At 43.1% G+C, this 17,967-nt stretch overlaps 1 protein-coding gene across 1 annotated transcript in view; it reads left to right on the top strand.

The window, feature by feature from the left end:
• Dnah7 (dynein axonemal heavy chain 7) overlaps positions 1-17,967 on the top strand; it is a 260,952-nt gene that overhangs the window by 23,325 nt on the left and 219,660 nt on the right. Inside the window, exons 6-10 of the mRNA XM_052749441.1 lie at positions 5,160-5,244; positions 7,113-7,293; positions 9,511-9,586; positions 13,224-13,349; positions 16,397-16,516. Of these exons, the coding sequence (XP_052605401.1) occupies positions 5,160-5,244; positions 7,113-7,293; positions 9,511-9,586; positions 13,224-13,349; positions 16,397-16,516 (588 nt within the window). The remainder of the gene's footprint in view (positions 1-5,159; positions 5,245-7,112; positions 7,294-9,510; positions 9,587-13,223; positions 13,350-16,396; positions 16,517-17,967) is intronic.

The raw sequence follows: 17,967 nt of genomic DNA, 5'->3' as shown, positions 1-17,967 counted from the left end.
ACCCCATGATAAGTTGTTCTCTGCATATTGACCAGTTGTGGTTTTCTGTGATGGTCTCCATCTGCTGCCAAGAGAAGTTGTAGCAGGCTTTCTTTTGGGCCACCAACCAGCTCCCAAATAAAGACACAGAGACTTATTATCAGTTACGAATGCTCAGCCTTATCTTAGGCTTGTCCCACTAGCTCTTATAACTTAATTTAACCTGTTTCTCTTCATCTGTGTTTTGCCTCAGGGCTTTTTACCTGTCTTTCATTCTGTATGTCCTCTTCTGTATCTGACTGGCTGGTAGTTGCCCAGCCCTGAGTGTCTCCTCCCTTTTTCCCTCATTCTCTCTCGCCTAGAGCTTAGATTCCTCCTCCTTATTCTCTCTGCCTGCCAGCCTCGCCTAACCCGCTACTGCCTGCCCATTGGCTGTTCAGCTTTTTATTAGACCCATCAGGTGCTTCAGCAGACAAAACAACACATCCTTATATCATTAAACAAATGCAGCACAAACAAATGTAACACATCTCTACATCATTAAACAAATGCAGCATAAACAAATGTAACACATCTTTACATCATTAAACAAATGCAGCATAAACAAATGTAACACATCTTTGCGTAGTTAAAGTATTATTCCACAGCAAGAGGCTACTTTGATGAGGGGTGAGCACTGCACTTACCTGTGGCTGTAAGGCTAAGTATTTAGAATATAGTTAGAACTTCACTACTAGTGAAGCGGCAGTAGTAGGTTCTCCTCTAAGACCCATGACCTCACTAGTGCTGGGTAGTTGAGTAGGTTTCCAGTGCCAGGCGTGATCTCCCTACTGTTGAGATATCTTTAAAGTCCACTTAGGCGCCTGCTGGTTACCACCAACATGCGAGTGCCACTATGTCACCTGTTGTGACAAGCTGGTTCTTGTTGCGGTTCACAGGCCTCACAGCTGGGTGGTTGCATAACTGATTCCATTCCTCCCTTGGCAGCTTCTGATACTATGAAGGCTGGTCCTCAGGGAGGAGGCTTTCAGGTTAGGCCCAGCTGAACCTTCCGCATCCTGGGTCTGAAGTATGTGGTATTCCAGCAATAGGGACCTCCCTTTGCTCTCTGAGAGGCAGCTGAGGACAGCAGCAGCAGCAGCAGCAGCAGCCTACGCTGCTTGGGTAGTCTTTTGGACTCCCACGACCAACAACTTCGAAGAAGGTTTCTCGTGCCTGGTGCTGATTTTTTGTTAGATACTCCATGGCTCTTGAGGGGAGCATTGTCAGCCCAAGGGGGCATTGCTTCATTTAAGACACAGATGTAATTTTAGGTAAATAAAAAATAATATGATTCCTTAAGGCTTTTTCAAATATCCTTGGTGTTATTCATCCCTCTTCCCTTCCTGTCCTTTGGTATTGACTGTTTCTTTTCTCCTTCCCAATTAACAGCTCCTCCCCATTTCCCCATTTCCCCATTTCCCCCTTTCCCCATTTCCCCATTTCCCCCTTTATGACACTTGTATTCTGCTCTTCCCCTCTCTGGGGCTTCCTCTCCCTGTGGCCCTGTTTTGCTTACCTGGTGTCTGCGGCTGCTCCAGGATACGGACTTGCAGCTGAAGATGAGAGAGGACAGGTGGCATGTGTCTTTCCGGGTCTGGGTTGCCTCACTCAGTGTAGTGGAGGTTATCGCCGGCTGGAGGGAGTTTGGGCAGGTGTGAGATCACGAAAGGGCACAAGGCACCACTCACGCAGGAGGAACAGGAGGCACTTTTCTTGGAGAATCTTTGCAGAACAAGGGGAAAATGTAGCAACAACCGTATAGCTAAAGATCATGGAGGCGAGTAGATTTCAAAAGTTTTATTCTGAAAAAAAAAAAAGAGTATTTGAGGCAATGTTATTAGATTTAATTGTACATTGTATTAATAAATCATACTATCACCTTTTGCTTAATAAATATATCATCATAACTTTTCCACTTATAATGATAAAACATAGCTAAATTAAAAATGAAAACTTGAAATTGTAACTTCTGAACTGAATATGTAAATGAAATGGAAGGTGACCTTTATGGGTTGAGGACGTCTCCTTCCTTGCCTCCTTTGTGAGAGGCTTTATTATGAACAGGTGCTACATTTTTGCCAAATGCTTTTTCCATGTCTGCTGAGATGACCTCTTGGCCTTTCTCCTTTATTCTATCAATCTATGATACATTTCACTAATGGATTTCCTAGGCTTCACTCAGTCACTGTACACCATCTCTCTAATAAATATCACTGGGTTTTATTTGCTTCGTTTTTGAAGGACAATTTAAAAATTACATTTATGTCCAGAAAACTCAGCAGTGTGCCTCTAACTCAGTGTGGTGGCAAGTCCCTTGCCCTTTCCCGCTTGGCAGTGCGGTCGCACATTTGGGACATTGCCTCCCACCGTTTCTGTTGTGATTGGTTCTGGTAGCTTCCACCAGCTTATCCAGTTAACATGGGAAAGCTTCAGTGTTTCGGGTGTTCCCGTGCACCAGCTGCCCAGCCTGGCCTGCCCCTAGATGGTGCAGTAGGTGCCCCCAGGACAGGCCGGAAGAACAACAGCTGGAGAGGGCTACATCAGGTGCGACCAATGCCCGCTGAGCCCCGTGACCTCTACCAAGGTCGTGGAAGTATTGACCTCTGCTTGAAGGACTGCTCTCTTCATCAGGATGGCCTCTGTTTCTCTTGCTTTTCTCTGGTGTAAGTAGCAGGACGCTGTTTGACAGTCCAAGGCCCAGGGAGGAGAGACTTTTGCCACGGCCGCTGATGCAGCTCAGCCGCCAGACAAGGCGCTGGGGACCCCTTTCCCCTTGGATGTCCTGGCCAGTACCCTCGTTCCTACGCCCTTGCTCACTCACACAGAGGACTTGCTTTGGGCGTCACAGGAGCAGGTCTCAGCCACTGTCTTCCTCTCGGCTCGGCCTCCTTTCCTCCCAGCATCTTGCTCGGCTGGAGGAGAGAGATTTGCTATTTCGCGATGGGTTTTTAAACAAGGTGAACAATTTGGGCCTGCCACGTCATGTCTCCAGCTCTGTTATTAAATCTCTCCTATCCTCATAAAATGAATTGTGACTGTGAGTTTTTCCTTCTCTGTTTTCTGAAGAAGTTTCTGTACAACTGGCTGGATTTCTTCCCTGACAAAATTCATTAGTGAGGCCACCTGGACCTGAAATGTCCTTTCTGGGAAATTATTAATTGCTAATTCAATTAATTTGCTTGATATCGATCTAGTCATGTTTTCTATTCTGGAGCTGTGTTTGGAACATTTTTGCCTTTGGGGTATGTGTTGTTCCCATTTAGCTGCCTAATTTTCTGTATAATTAGCTATCAAGATAGCCTCAGTTGCCGCTGCCTGTGGTGCCTGCTGACTCCAGCGTGAGGGCCTTTCTGGAGGCTCCAGGCCGATTGCTCACTTCCTTTGTGACAGATGAGCTGCCGTGTTTACACTGCATTGTCTACCCTCTGTGGCCTGTCTCCTCGATGGCTGACTTTTTGCCCTGTCTCCTCATAATCACGGATTAAAATACTTCCACTTCTGTTTTCACACTTGAAGAAGGGATTGCTGAGCTGCTACTGTGAACCAAAAACCTTTTAATTTTATAAACAGAAAAATACCAATATTTTTATTTTTCACTTTTGAGAAATAAAGTATATCCTGTTTTTCTTGAACTAGGTAAAGGATTTCCTACTCAGATTTTTTTTAGTTCTGAACAGAATGCCATTCTCCTGGAAAGAGCTTGGTTGCTCAGAGTCACACTGTGATCCACTGGTCCCTCTTTCCAGACATCCTTAGCTGTGTGACCGAAGGCGAGGTGCCTCTTCTCTCTGACACTTAGTTTCTTCATCTGTGAAGTGGGGATAATTACATCTTTCAACAGTACATATGAGGCTTAGAAATAACACTTACAAAACTATTAAGGGCTTGATTGGTGATGAACAGCGCTTATAATTTCTGCTGAGTAGACAAACTTTGCCTGTAGCTCTAGAAGGATAGAATTATGGGATCGCAGAGCTAAAAGGATGTTGATACACACTCAGAATGTCTATGGTGGTTTCTACAACCCTAACATTCTTCTTCCCCACCCCTGGCCTTATTGATTGTATCCTTCTAAGCATTTTTCTCACAAAGGATGAAAGGGTAATGCCCAGGATGCAGGTAGGCTGCAGGATAAGACTGATGAATTAAAAAGACCCACAAACACCACCTGCTGAGGTCATGCACCTTAGAGCGGCAGGATGTGAACCCAGTCTTGATGACCTGAAAGTGCAGTGTTGTCACCTTGGTTCCTTCCTGGGTAAGCAACAGCATAGTGAGACTACATTTGTGGTTAGGGTAATCGATTCTTGTTCTTTTGGCTATTTAAGACTTTGAGGATTTCCCGTTACTTTCGTATTCACATTCTATTATTTGTTAAAGATTTATTGATCACCTACCATGTAACAAAATAAATGGACTCTTCTTACATGTTTTAAAAACACAAGTATGAAGTTCACAGAATATTGGGTTTTTGGAGTTAGGAAAGACAAATTAAAAGATATATCTTGGGTACCTACTTTGGTATGGCTTTTGAGAAACATATTCAATAAACCTTCTGCACCTGCTCTTCAGTCAATGAGGGGACAGGTGTTTCTGATTCAGTACCATTGATTTGTATCGACAGACCGCACTGGGCTCTGGAGCACAGTGCAGAAGTTAGAGCTAGCCCAGCACAGCCTGTTATTTGTGCTGAAGCTGTAACTACGCCCTCTGTGCAGTGGAGTTTCAGAAAAAGTCACAGAGTGTGGCTCATATTTGACATAGCATTTGAATTGAATTATAATCATCACAGGAGTTTTATAAACACACACTCAATAAAAAGTGCAAAGGGAAATATGAGTGCCAGTGTTGCTTGGTGTCAATGTGTATGTCTCTAGAGATGTGAGAAAAGATCTTCATGGAATGTGTCTTTGTTTTCTGCAAAACAGCACTTGCACTTTCTATCATGGTTTCATTTCAAACAGATGAAAAGCGACTATACATGTTTTAGGGATAATCCAAGAAGATGCTTTGCAAGCTCAAAGAAGCCGTTTACTTTGCTGGTGATTTAGCAGAGAAGAGTCCTTTGTTTTGTACCAGTGTTCTGTGTTTGGACCATCTTTGTATGTTTTTGACGCCTCTGTTTATCGCTGTCTTAGGCAACAAGACGGTCGTTTAGACTCCATCGTCCCTGATGAGAGCATCTCAAAAACAACCACTTCTGCAATAGAGAAAGACATCTTGGTAACAACTTACTTCTCTTGTTAGTAGAACTGCATATAGAGGGAGGACCCAAAAATGTTGTTTGTCCTCAAGATCATTCTGTCCTTCCTCCTGAATTGCTGTGTGTGCAGGAATGGACAGAGGGTTACATCAAATTATTCTATTAGATCGATGGAAGAAAAGTATTCTCTTCCTTGCCACCTAATACCACAGTGAAGGAATCTCAATTCTGCCTGATCCCACCTTAAAGCCCGTCTCTGTCATAGGTACCTTTGTGCACCATTATTCTTTTATGAGTAATTTTCTGAATTATGACATTGTAAATTTTAAAAAATACATTAACTTATTTTAGAAGTAGCAATTCAGGTGTTTCAAATACATAAGAAGATTTAGAAATATAAACATTAAAAATTTCAACACTGTTGCTGGGCATATGCTGTGGTGGCATATGTCTTTAATCCCAGCACTTGTGAGGCAGAGGCAGGTGGATCTCTATAAGTTCAAGGCCAACCTGGTCTACAGAGCGAGTTCTAGAACAGCCAAATAGACAAGCTAGACATAAGACCTTGTCTTGAAAAACCAAGACCAAACCAACCAACCAACCAAACAAACAAACAAACAAAAATATAGGAGAGATAGCTCAGAGGTTAAGAGCACTGCCTGCTCTTCTAGAGGACCTGGGTTTACTCCCAAGTACTCACATGGCAGCTCACAACCATCTATAACTCCAGTCCCAGGGAACCCAATACCCTTTTCCAGATTCTGTGGACACCATACACTCATGTAGTGAACAGACATGCATGCAGACAAAACACTCATGTACATAAAATAAACAAACAAAAGCTCTAACATTGTGAATTTGAAAACATTTTGAAGTTTAATTTTTGCCCTGAGTTGTATGCAAATCATTATGAAGAATGGAGAGCTACCAGGTTTTTTAAGTGAGTATTAACACATATAGTATTTATAATATTACAATAAGGAATGGAAATAGGCTGTCTTAGTTAACGTTTTACCACTATGAAAAGACAACATGACCAAGGCAACTCTTACAAAGGAAAACATTTAATTGGGGGCTTGCTTACAGTTTCAGGGGTTTAGTCCATTATCATTGTGGTTTAGAACATGGCAGCGTGCAGGCAGGCATGGTGCTAGAGAAGTAGCTGAGAGCTACATACTGATATGTAAACAGGCAGGTAGGCAGACAGAAAGGAAGGAAGGAGGGAGGGAGGGAAGAGCAACCATCCAGCCACTGGGCCTTGGCATGGCTTTTGGAACCTCAAAGCCCACTTCTTGTGATACATCTCCTCCAGCAAGGACTCATCTCCTTCAGCAAGGCCGCAGTTCTTAATCAGTCCCTCCAAAGAGTTAATCAGCTGGTGATTAAGCACACAAATCTATGAGCATATGGGGCCCATTCTCGTTCAAACCACCGCATAGGCCAATCAGAAAATTCTAACTCTGCTGTGTATTTCTAGAGTTAGTGTGGAAGGATATTGACTTGAAGGCAGCTTTTAAGACTGACTTCTGATTATCAAAAATCAAAGAGCAACCCTACCAATGCCTTCCAAACATTTGTAAAAGCACTGAGCTGTAATTCAGCGTGTGCTCTGTTCAGTACATCATACATTTGATGACGTAACTTTGATGCTCATGGCATTAGTCATGGACCGAGAAGAAACCTTTCACTTCTAGGAAGTAGCATATAAATAGCAAATATAAAAATTAAGAGATCTCAAACAATTCTTACATGAATTACACAAAACACTTTATAATTTAAAAATTCCTTCTTACCCACAGCCTTGCATTTCCCCTGTGGTTTTGTGTTTTGACAAACACACTCCCTTATTGTAGTATTAACTCCCCTGCCTCCTGCCTCACTCATCCAGAGATATTACTATTACATTCATCATGGGATTGACACAGATCACGTGGCCCCGATGGAGGACTCTTGGCTGGAGCACGTATTAGATTTGGTTCCACAACACCTGAAAGTCCTCACCGACAGCATAATGGTCTTGTCAGATGAAATGAGAGAAGATTATCTTCTTAGTGTCAAGAAATCCATAGGTAAGTTGCTGTAGCTCTTTGTTTTCTAATCTGAGTGTGTGTCATTACAGGTAATTTTTGAATTGAAAGCTACTAACTGTCCTTGACACTTTTCACTTTGTTCACTATGGAGTTTCTTACCTCACTGGTGTGTGTTCTTTAAGACCCCAGCCAGTGGGCAGGAGAGATGGCTCAGCAGTTAAGAGGACTTGGGTTCAGTTCCCAGCACCCACATGGCAGCTCACAACTGTCTATAACTCCAGTTCCAGGGGGTCTAACACCCTCACACATGCAGGCAAAACACCAATGCACACCAAATAAAAATAAATTACTAAAAAAAGACCTCAGTCAGCTTTCATTAATTAGGTATAAATTATGTTTTAAATAAAATTTTCCACTTAAAAGGATTTTGTCCCTCATTTTAAAGGACAGCACCAAGGAAAGTAATAAGACATTATTTTCCGCTCCTTATAATATTTATTGTCTCAGGCAGTAGAAAGCATTGGAAGCATTAGACACTTGGGAAGCAGTCTTTCCCTTTGGGACGGTCCCTTGTTTAAAAATTTCTTGGTATAGGCATGAGAGACAAAGTGTGTGCGTGTGTGGGTGCATGCATGTGTGTCCATGTGCATGTGTGTGTGCATGCATGTGTGTGTGCATCCATGCATGCATGTGTGTAGGTGAATAATTACCAAAGGTTTTAATCATTACCAACTTAACATTACTGATAAGAAATTCATACATGGTTGATTACATTTTTGCTACAGACCAAAAGGTGGCCAACTGTGGCTCAGAAGTCCTACCTGACCGCTGCCTATTTTGTGAATGAGGACTCAGTGTACACAGTCATTGTATTATAGTCTTTAACACATTGCATATGGCTGCTTTTGAGCTACAGCAACAGAGCTGAGGCGCTGATCAGAAGAAATCTGGTGGCTCACAAGGTGTGCAGTTAGTGACCGTGTGGCCTTTTGTGTAAGAAACTTGTTGAGTCATGGTGTGGACTTAACAGGTTGATCTCTAAGTATGAGTAGATTATAAGAATAATTTTTTAAAACAGCAGTTTCTGGCCCAATCTAAAGTCCCTGAAGGCAGAACCTTGGAATACATTCTCTCGAGAAAGTTCTCCAATTGTTTGTGACATTAGAGCACGCACAATGAATGCTCCACTAAAGGCTGGTGAAATCACAATGCGTGGAGTGGTTTAACCCTCTAGAGAGCAGGCATTTACTGCATCCCTGGTGATATAAGATCACAATGAGAGAGATGGCCGAATCTCCAAACTATAGAGGAGCCTGCCTAGCAAGTGCAGTCAGGAGATCATCAAGAAGAGGAGGCCACCATGCCTTAAGAAGGACACCAGAGGCTTCTGAACGGAGTCTTCTGAGTGGTGGGATGGGAGCTGGGAAGAGACGGGGTCTCCCTAAGTAGCCAAGGCTGCCCTGAATTCACTATCTAGCCTAGGGTGGTTTTGAACTTGTGATCCTCCTGCTTCTGCCAGCCTAGTTCTTGAATCACATGCGTCCGTTCCCAGCTCCTGAATGGATTCTTGAAGCATGTCTACTAGACAGCATACTTGGTCCAGACAATGGCACGTGCAACAGCAGACATGTTTCAAAGGCTGTTCTAGACTTGTGAACCACTGTGACGGCCGAAGCCTAAAGTGCATTTGGAGAAAGGGACAGTATCTGGGAGGGGATCGAGTGCCTCTTGAAGGCATTTTAAGGTAAAGGGACAGTCTGAAGAATTTCAAGCAGAGGGTAGACGTGTAATATTGCGTTGCAGAAAGTGAGGCTTGGAAGACAGGAAAATGGAGCCAGTTTTGACTGAAGACACAGAGGCAGGCGCAGAGGCAGCCTCTTTCACTGATTTTAGAACGAGTGTGTGGTGCGCTTATGCAATTTCAAATGCAACGAGGTAATGTGTGCCTTTCCCCAGAGAAAGAAAGGCTTCTCTTCTGCTGACCCACAATTCAACAAGAACACTTTGGACAGAGTACCTCTAAAGGAAAATGTAATGTTAAAGTCAATTATCGCTTCAAAGGAAACCATAGAAACACACTTTCCAAGACAGACTTGGTAGATTTTTCCCAAACATGTTTCTTCATAAATGCACAAAGATTTCTTTATTACAAAACTAACACAGTTTAAGTGATTAATTTTGATAGAGTTGTTTTTGCTGGAAATACGGTGTAATTAATGCAAGGTTATTTATCCAGACTCTTCTATTTTCCCTTAGTTGATTTCGTTTTAAAAGACCCCAGAGAGAAAGAGGACGATGGTAAAACAGTGGAGCTCCCACCGCATCGCGCCGAGTGAGTGAGCAGGGTTCCTTGACGACGGTCGCTCTGCACGAGCAGCAGTATATAACCACCGCCACACCACCAACACCCCACTCATGTCCACATTTCCTCACATGCGTGCTTATCGTCTACATTTTACACCTGTCTGCGTAGTTTTCATATGAGTGAGTTTGAGGGCAGTCTGAGGTACGTGAGACCCTGCTCAAAAACCAAACCAAACCAACTAACCCACCAACCAACTAACCAACCAACCAACCCACCCAGCTGAAAAACCTGCCAAGGGAAGGACTCGACATGGCTCTTGTGCCTCCACGGCGTGTAGACCAGGCTTCAGGTGTGGTAGAGCCATGAACATCTGGTGACAGGTTGTACCAAAACATTTGGAACATTGAAAAAAAAACAAATGTATCCATGGAATATTTCCATTTACTTATGGATTACATTACAAATTAGATGGGAAGAAACCACTTGCCATCCATTTCCCTTAAAAGCCACGTTTAGGAGTACAACTCTTAAATATCTGAAAGATAAAACATAGATTTTTAAAAATTATTGTTTTCCCAACAAAAGCATAAGCTTTGTGTGGGGAAGTTCCTGTGGAGGAGTTCCCTGGTTTAGGCCTGGGAGGCTGTCACCCACTCGCAGGCTGGGGGGGCTGTAGGGTAGAAATGGAGAAGGGCAGAGGGAATAGAAAACGTTCCCGTCCGCTCTTTGCAGAGGCGACACCATGGGAATTAGGATCCCTGGGCATCCGTAGTCTCATTAGTAAAGGAATTTAAGAACGGACTCAAAGGGAGGCTTGAGGACCATTTTATCGGGGGTTAAAAGAAAAAGATCCGAGAGGAGCAAACGGTGACTCTCAGCAGAGGAGGAGAGCGAGAAAAGAAGTAGGAATAGATCATGCCCTTCCAATTGCCGTGAAGGTCGGTCACATGGCAACAAGAAGCAGCCACGCAGCAGGGAAAGGAGCATTCGAGAAAGAGAGAGGAAGCTCTCAGGACAGATAGAATTTCAGGGCGGCTTTCGGGACTCTGCTGGGGTGGAAATGATGGGGAGAAGAGTACACTACCTCATCAAAGGGGTAACTACTGGAACCATCCTTTTAGCGTGGTTTGAGGTTAGCCCACCTTCCTAGAGGAAACTCTGTTTTCCCGAGGGGTGGTCTTCTGTGATTGACTGGTCCAGCCATGGGTCACTTTGAACACCGTAGTTAATGAACTCAGAGTCTCCCATAGTGGGCTGGCGTCACACTAAGGAAACAAAGCATTTCTCGTGGGTGTCATTTAACCAAGAGTCGCCCAGATTTGAACCCTCTACGCCGCTCTCCCTGTTTCCTGTCTGTTGCCTGAGTCTGAATGCGTGCCTGCCTGAATACTGTCTTGAGATTCTGTGATTCTGTTTGTCCTTGTTTCTGTCTCTCTGTGTGTGTCCCTAACAAAGGGCTTCCTAAGTGCTGTCTTGGAATCTGGCCCCTCCCCCACCCCGTGTGTGTGTGTGTGTGTGTGTGTGTGTGTGTGTGTGTGTGTGTGTTCCAAATAAAGGCCTTTTTCTTTCTCTCTCTCTTTTATTGAACAGCACAGGAAACATCACATGGAGGAAGGAATGAGAGATATTTTAACAGAGTTTTTACAAGAGATTAAGTCACTGACTCCAAATGACCCAGATAACAAGCAATATTATAGATATCATTATTTATCAAGCAATAAATGTATGTTGTCTTCAACATTTATGGTAGATACTCATAAGGCTACTAATATCCTACTTTCATGGAATTGTTATCATTACTCATGTATAAACACACATGCATTACTCTTGGGTCAGGTTGTGTTGTGATACAGTATATAAGACTACAGCTATGCATTAGCTTAGATTGTAAATGTTGATTGCATAGGGAATCTAAGGCACATGAGGTTAGTTGTTACACTGTTTTCTTAGAGGCAGGTTAAACAGACTGAGCACACAGTAGGACAGCAGTCATAAGTCTTAAGTGTCATCAAGGTGCGTTATTTATTCTGACTGTAGTAAGGTCCAGCAAAAGTTCCCATCTCTTTGAATGTAAGAGTTTTTATGCTTTTTTTCCCTCCTCCAAAACGTGTTGTCACACAACTGAATCAACCCTTTTATGTTTTCATAGCTTGAATGTCAGGTCTCTTCCCAGGCCGGAGAAATAGCTTCCCCTAGTGGGCCACCACAGAGCCCTGAACAAGGACACTGTAATATCCTCCCTCTTGAATAAGTGGCTCTAAACTCATTTAGGAACAGATCAAGGATCACACTCCCCACACACGTCCAGCATTTCTGGCCTCCAGCTAGGACAGAACCAGGAGTGTTTTGGGTTTCTGGACAAAGACAGGAATGCCTGTCTTATTTCAGTCTCCTGTCTCCTATCCTCATCACCCCCCTCTAAAGAGGCAAACACTGCCAGTTAGGGACTGGGGACACACCTGAGTCTGGCTTTTCTTTGTTACGTGGGATATCATGCATGGCAATTGGGGTGCCCTCCAGGGGCCCATCTAGGAGACCTGGGGATTGTATCAGCGGTTACATTTATGCAACAACCAGGTACAGGGAAAAGAGGAAGTCTTGACTGGCATCTGAATAGAAATTCGAGGCAAAAGTAAAGCAAGAATTCCTAGCATTATAAGCCCTAGGCATAGAACCAGGAAAAGCTAGAACAAAAGACATTTTAAAATATGTGAGTTAAAGTCCATTAGAATCACTTGATGGGCTTATAGGAGCGTCCACCCATTGGGTTCCTCCATGTGTTTTTCCTCCAAGGCTGAACTTAAGAGTGATGAACCCAGAATCTGCTTTCAGGAACTTTGATAGCTGTTGATTCAGGCTAGAGTCACAGTGTGAGTACCTCCCAGATGGCCTCTAAGGATAGAGAGAAGAAATTTAGCCATCATTTTTTTTTTTCTTTTTAAAGTTAGAACAGTAGGCTTCCCTCAGCTGCAGGACCCATGCACAGGTTAGGTAGTGTTGAAACTGAGCCAAAGTCCACTCAAGCAAATGGAATTTGATTAAAATCTTTAACACATAATGTAATCGTGTCAACTGGAAATGCTTCAAGTCACATACTTAAACCAAGTGTTTAAATAAAATGGATGATAAAATTTATAGCCACAAAATGAGCATGTTTAAATATACAGATGCTTGAAAATACTGTGAATCAAAAGTACATTTGATATACCTGACCAACTCATGACTTAGTGATACGATACTCTGCAGGTCTCTCCAAGCGGATCCTACCTGCTGGAAAGCTGGCCACTCCACAGTGCCTAGCATCTTCAGAGCACTGCCTGGAGCCTATTGCCAGAGATGAGAATACTTTAAATATTTAAAGCAAATTTCATGATTATTATCAAAATTAAGTTATGCTACCCACAGGGTATATGTTTTAGAATATAATTACATATTTTGTAATTTCTAGGAGATCATATTAAAACAAAAATAATTATTACTCGAAATATATATTTATTGTAAAAAACATATAAACAAACAAACAAAACATGTTTCGTAGTGCTCAGGATCAAACCCAGGATTTTATGTGTGCAAAGCAAGTGCTCTACCACTGAGCCAAATGCCCAAGCCAATAGCCCTTTTGATTTTTGAAGAGGATAACTTAGTTTTTCCTTTTTGTTTTCAGAATGGAAGTTTTGCCAAAGCCGTGGAGGAGATCGTTCCTGTCTGCTTGTTCTTACATTAGGGATCACTTGAATGCAATGAACCCCACGATGCTGGCTGTGTTGGATCTGTGGCATAGCACTTTTAAGTGAGTGTTTCCAGCTTTCCTGAAACTAAATTTGTTTTAGGTGTATTTATTTATTTAATGTGCATGAGTGTTTTATCCACATGTATGTATGGGCACTGTGTGTGTGCCTGGTGCCTGGGGAGGTCAGAGGAAGGTGATGGATTCTTCCAGGGCAGGAGTTACGGTTGGCTCTAAGCCTGCCATGTTGGTACCAGGAGACGACCTGAGTCTGTAATTGCAAGAGCTTTTAACTATCCAGCCATCTGCTCCAGCCCTCAGACTAAAAATTGTAAAAGAAAGTTATTTTTAATAATACCTGAGTTATTTCTTTTACTGTTTTAACTGTAAATTAAAATTAATTGCAAATGTCATGCTGCTGTGGGATGTCTCTCTGTACACTGTGACTATGTGCTGCTTTCATTGGTTGGTAAATAAAGCTGTTTTGGCCTAGGGCCAGGCAGAGCCAGGATAGGCAGTACAATCAAACTGGAGATGAAGAAGGGCGGAGGGGGAGAGATGCCAGCCACCTGCCAGAGGGGCAAGACATACTAGAACACAGACAAAGCCACGAGACATGTGACAAAACATAGATTAATAGAAATGGGTTAATTTAAGTTGTAAGAGCTAGTTAGTAACAAGCCTGAGCAATAGGCCAAACAGTTTGTAGTTAATATGAAGCCTCTGACTGATTATTTTAAAAGCAGCTACAGGACCAGGTGGGACAGAAAAGCCTCCATTTATATAATGCAAGTATTCAAATATGGTTTTAGTAAATGATATATAATGTGTAGAGTAATAAGTGAACACTGCCTTTTACATCTAGCTCATTGTACCTGTCTTTTCCGTATAAGCACCATATATGCTTTGCGGATAATCTCAGCTAAGGGACTCAGTGTCCATACCTTGTTTTAAGTGACCTGGAACATTAGCTGCTTTGGTGCTCTGAATAGCTCAGAAGCAAGGTAAACACTGCCCAAGTCAGTGGCATGCACTGAAGACCCCTGACGGCTGGTGAGGAGCATGGCCAGCCTCACAGGCATTAATTATCCTGGTGGGACAGAGGGGCTGTGGACAGGAAGGGCTTGGTGGAGATGGAAATAAAGGTTGCTTGGTACACTTGGAGCAAAAAGCTTTGCCCCTTCAGGTTGAGGAGGACCCGCCATGCTGTCTGGGAGCTCCAGCTTCACGTCCCCTCTCTTGCAGGTTTGCTGCAAGTCTCAGGGAAGCACTCAGCAATATGTTGACATGGACATATGCTTCAAAATCTACCAAAGTAATACAGATTCAGGTTTCTTAAGACGGCATCTCTTGAGGCCTCCTAAAACTTGGGCCATGCTGCATCTACGATAAATGGATGCCCCCTTTCCCTTTCTTCACGCTTGACTTCTTCCTGCTAACCCAAACATCGACTCACAGTTGCAGTGAGCGGCCATTTCCTGTTTCGTTCTGTCCTATTTAACCACACACATTTGAATGCCCCCACACATACAGACACCCCATAGACACACACGAATTTGTTGCAACACTTAAAGTCTTTCTTTAACAAACATTTTTATATAAATGAAGATATATCCTTTTTTCCCCCCTCAAAACCATTTTTACAAACCTCCCTGTGACTGAACTGGACTTGAGCAAGTCCAGTGTGGTTAGAAACTCACACAGGTCCCAAGGATTTGGAGGTTCAGGGGATTCCATCCCCCCTGGGCTCCCTGCTCCTCGGGGCCACTCTCCCTTTGGAGAAGGCTTATTTATACTTGGTTTAGAAGTCAACCCTGTATACACTGAGCCTTTCCACCCTTTCTATTTTAATTGTTCTGCTTCAGTGAAAAGCGATTCTAAATTCTCCACCGAATCCCAGTTACCAGGCTCTTACACTTCATAGTGACACTTGACAATGTCATATTCCTGTTGAATCTGAAGATAAACATTATTTTAAAATTTAGTCATTATTATGGTTTGAGTCTGAAAGGTCCCCTCCGAGGCTCATATGTTGAAAGCTTGTTCCCAGTGTGTGGGAGCCCACAAAGATTTCCACCTTGTGGTTTGTTTCTCTTTTGACTCAAGGTCAGAGAGTCAGAGTTTATGTTGCTCTCCAAGGCTGTATAATAGGTTGTTTTGGCCAAAGGCATGGTTACCAGGTGTCTTATGCTTTAAGGACTAATTACAAGATGCTTTGCGTTAAGGTGTGGTCAACAGGTGTTTAGAGAATTAAGAAAGGATCTACACTTGTTTGTACTTTGTATTTCGATCTTGAAAGGGGGAGCTCTCTTGCCTCTCCCCTTGCTAGTGTATAAAAAGCCCATTAGGAATAAACCCCAGGTGACTGGGTATTGACCCAGGGCCCTCCTGAAGCTATCCTGTGTCTATCTTTTTCTTCATCTGCAACTGTATTTTTTCCTATCTAGCGTTTCTCAATTCCTCACTCCCCCCTTCAAGGACCGTTAACAGGTCAGGGCTGGACCCTGACACCAGTGCCTCAATATTCAGAGGGACTGGATTGCAGGGGCTCTGACCTCAGTGGATTAGTCCCTTCGTGAGTTCACCATTTGTATGCCTACTGGGAGATGATGGGAACTCAGGAACTTAACATGTGGGACCTAGCTGAAGAGAGTGAGTCCTGGAGGCACACCCTCAGAGACTGTACCTTGTCCTTGGGCTCTTCACTTCAAAATCTCTTCCCTACCCCCTCCCTCCCTCGCTCCCTCTCTCCCTCCCTCCCTCCTTTCCTCTTTCTTCCTCCCTCCCTCCCTTCCTCCTGGCTGCCTAGAGCTGAGCCCTTCTGCTTTACCATAGGCACCCACACAACAGACTGAAATCTTTGAAACCAGGAGCCAAAATAAACCTTTCTGTCTTTGTTTTCTCTCTCTCTGGCATTTTGTCACAGCAACAGAAAGCTGACCCACACAGAAAAACCTCAAATTCTTGACCATTTAATTTTATAGAGTACAACTTTTGATGATAAATCTAGGAATATAGCATTTTTTTTTTCCGGAACAGGCAAATTAGCAAAATCATTAAAGCCCGAAATATCTTGGTCTTAAACTGATGTTTCTTTTTATCCCTTGCAGGAAATTACGGTTAGTTGACATAGAAGAATTTCACAACCGCCAGGATGCGTTAGAGCTCTCAGGCTTCCAGAACATTGTCATTAGACACATGGAGTCCGCCAAGGAGACGCTGCTTAAAACGTAAAGTTCTGAGCTCTCACATAGGAAAGCCTAAGTTAGAGATGTGATGGATGAAATGTTCATTTCAACTACTTTTAGAAAATCAAGAGTTTAATTTGTCCTGATTTATCTTGGTCTGTGACATGTTCAGGTGTTGTAGACAGCGACAAGCGGAAAGACGTTGAAATGCTCATCACTAACAGTGTTCTTTTTGTAAATGTGTTGCTCTGGCCTCTGCTCTGAGCTGTTGGACAGCAGGCAGGAAAGACATGCACTAGTCAGCACCAGATGCTTCACCTGACATCTGCACCAGGCACAGGCTGAGCTCTGTCATCCTGACTTTGGGTGAGGGACACAGAAGCATTTGAAGGATGACCCAGAAGAGGAAGTATATGTTTAAAGGAGTTTATAACCTCAGTGGTATTAGGGTTACCAAAACATAATTAAACATCTGCCTGGATTGTTCCTTCAGAATAGAATAGACAGATACGATAATTAATTATGTAGGTGCCAGACAATGCACTCTGGAGCCACTTAGGACAATTGTCTCTAACGTGGTCATTAATTTATTAAAAATAGGACATTAAAATTAGGTCAAATTAAAATTAACAAAAGACACAAAAGTCTGGGTACCCTCATGATTTCTAAAAGTTAAGAAATGTATGTTGATCATTTAAGATTAAATATAATCTTTTTTTCTCCAGTAAGTTAAAATAAGATTAGTTTTTTAAAGTTTGCCTTTTACTTCATATTATATGGAGTTGACAGAAAAATATAAGTAGAAAGCAGATTAAAAAAAATGGAACGGTATAATAAGTACAGAGAAGACGGTGACCTCTTCAGGATGGGACACAGATGAATTCCCTTAACACATAACTCTGGGGATAAACCCCACCGCAGACTTCAGGGAGATGGTGTCAGAATAGAATAGAGCTGAAAACGTCATGGATTTCTTTTCTGGTAGAAATGTAGATTGGTTAGCGGTGTGCCCTGGTGTGCTCACGCTGACGCTAAGCATCGTTTGGTGGGCCCACATATGTTCATCATTTCTGAAAGGCAGAAACGAGCTGACAGGGGACGAATGAGTGAAGTAATGACTACAGCCTTCTAGTCCCGGGGTGGGGTGTTCTCACAGTGCCCTGTTGGCTCCTGGAGCTCCTCAGCAGCCGACATGGTCTGTCCACCTTCTAGACACCTGTCTTGGTGCTCTTCTAGTTCTTTGTCCCACCCTGCCTCTTTCCTGGCTCTGCTTCTCTCACTGTCCCCTAAAAGGGGGACCTCCCTAGGTCTTCCTGGTTGCCTTTCATGTTTACACCCACACATCCATTCTATCATTTCATCCGTCTTACCTGCTGCAACATCACATCTGTCTTCTGAGCTCTGGACCCTTACTGAACCTGTACTGAGTGCATCCAGCTGAACGCCCTGCCTGTGGATCACAGCAGGTTGTAACCCTTATTCTCTCTCCTAAG

This window comes from Peromyscus californicus, unplaced genomic scaffold (assembly GCF_007827085.1).
Source record: "Peromyscus californicus insignis strain IS unplaced genomic scaffold, ASM782708v3 Scaffold_21__1_contigs__length_65335640, whole genome shotgun sequence".
In the NCBI taxonomy this organism is placed as follows: domain Eukaryota; kingdom Metazoa; phylum Chordata; class Mammalia; order Rodentia; family Cricetidae; genus Peromyscus; species Peromyscus californicus.
The sequence above is the reverse complement of the archived record's forward strand: the minus strand, read 5'-3'. Positions and strand labels throughout refer to the sequence as shown.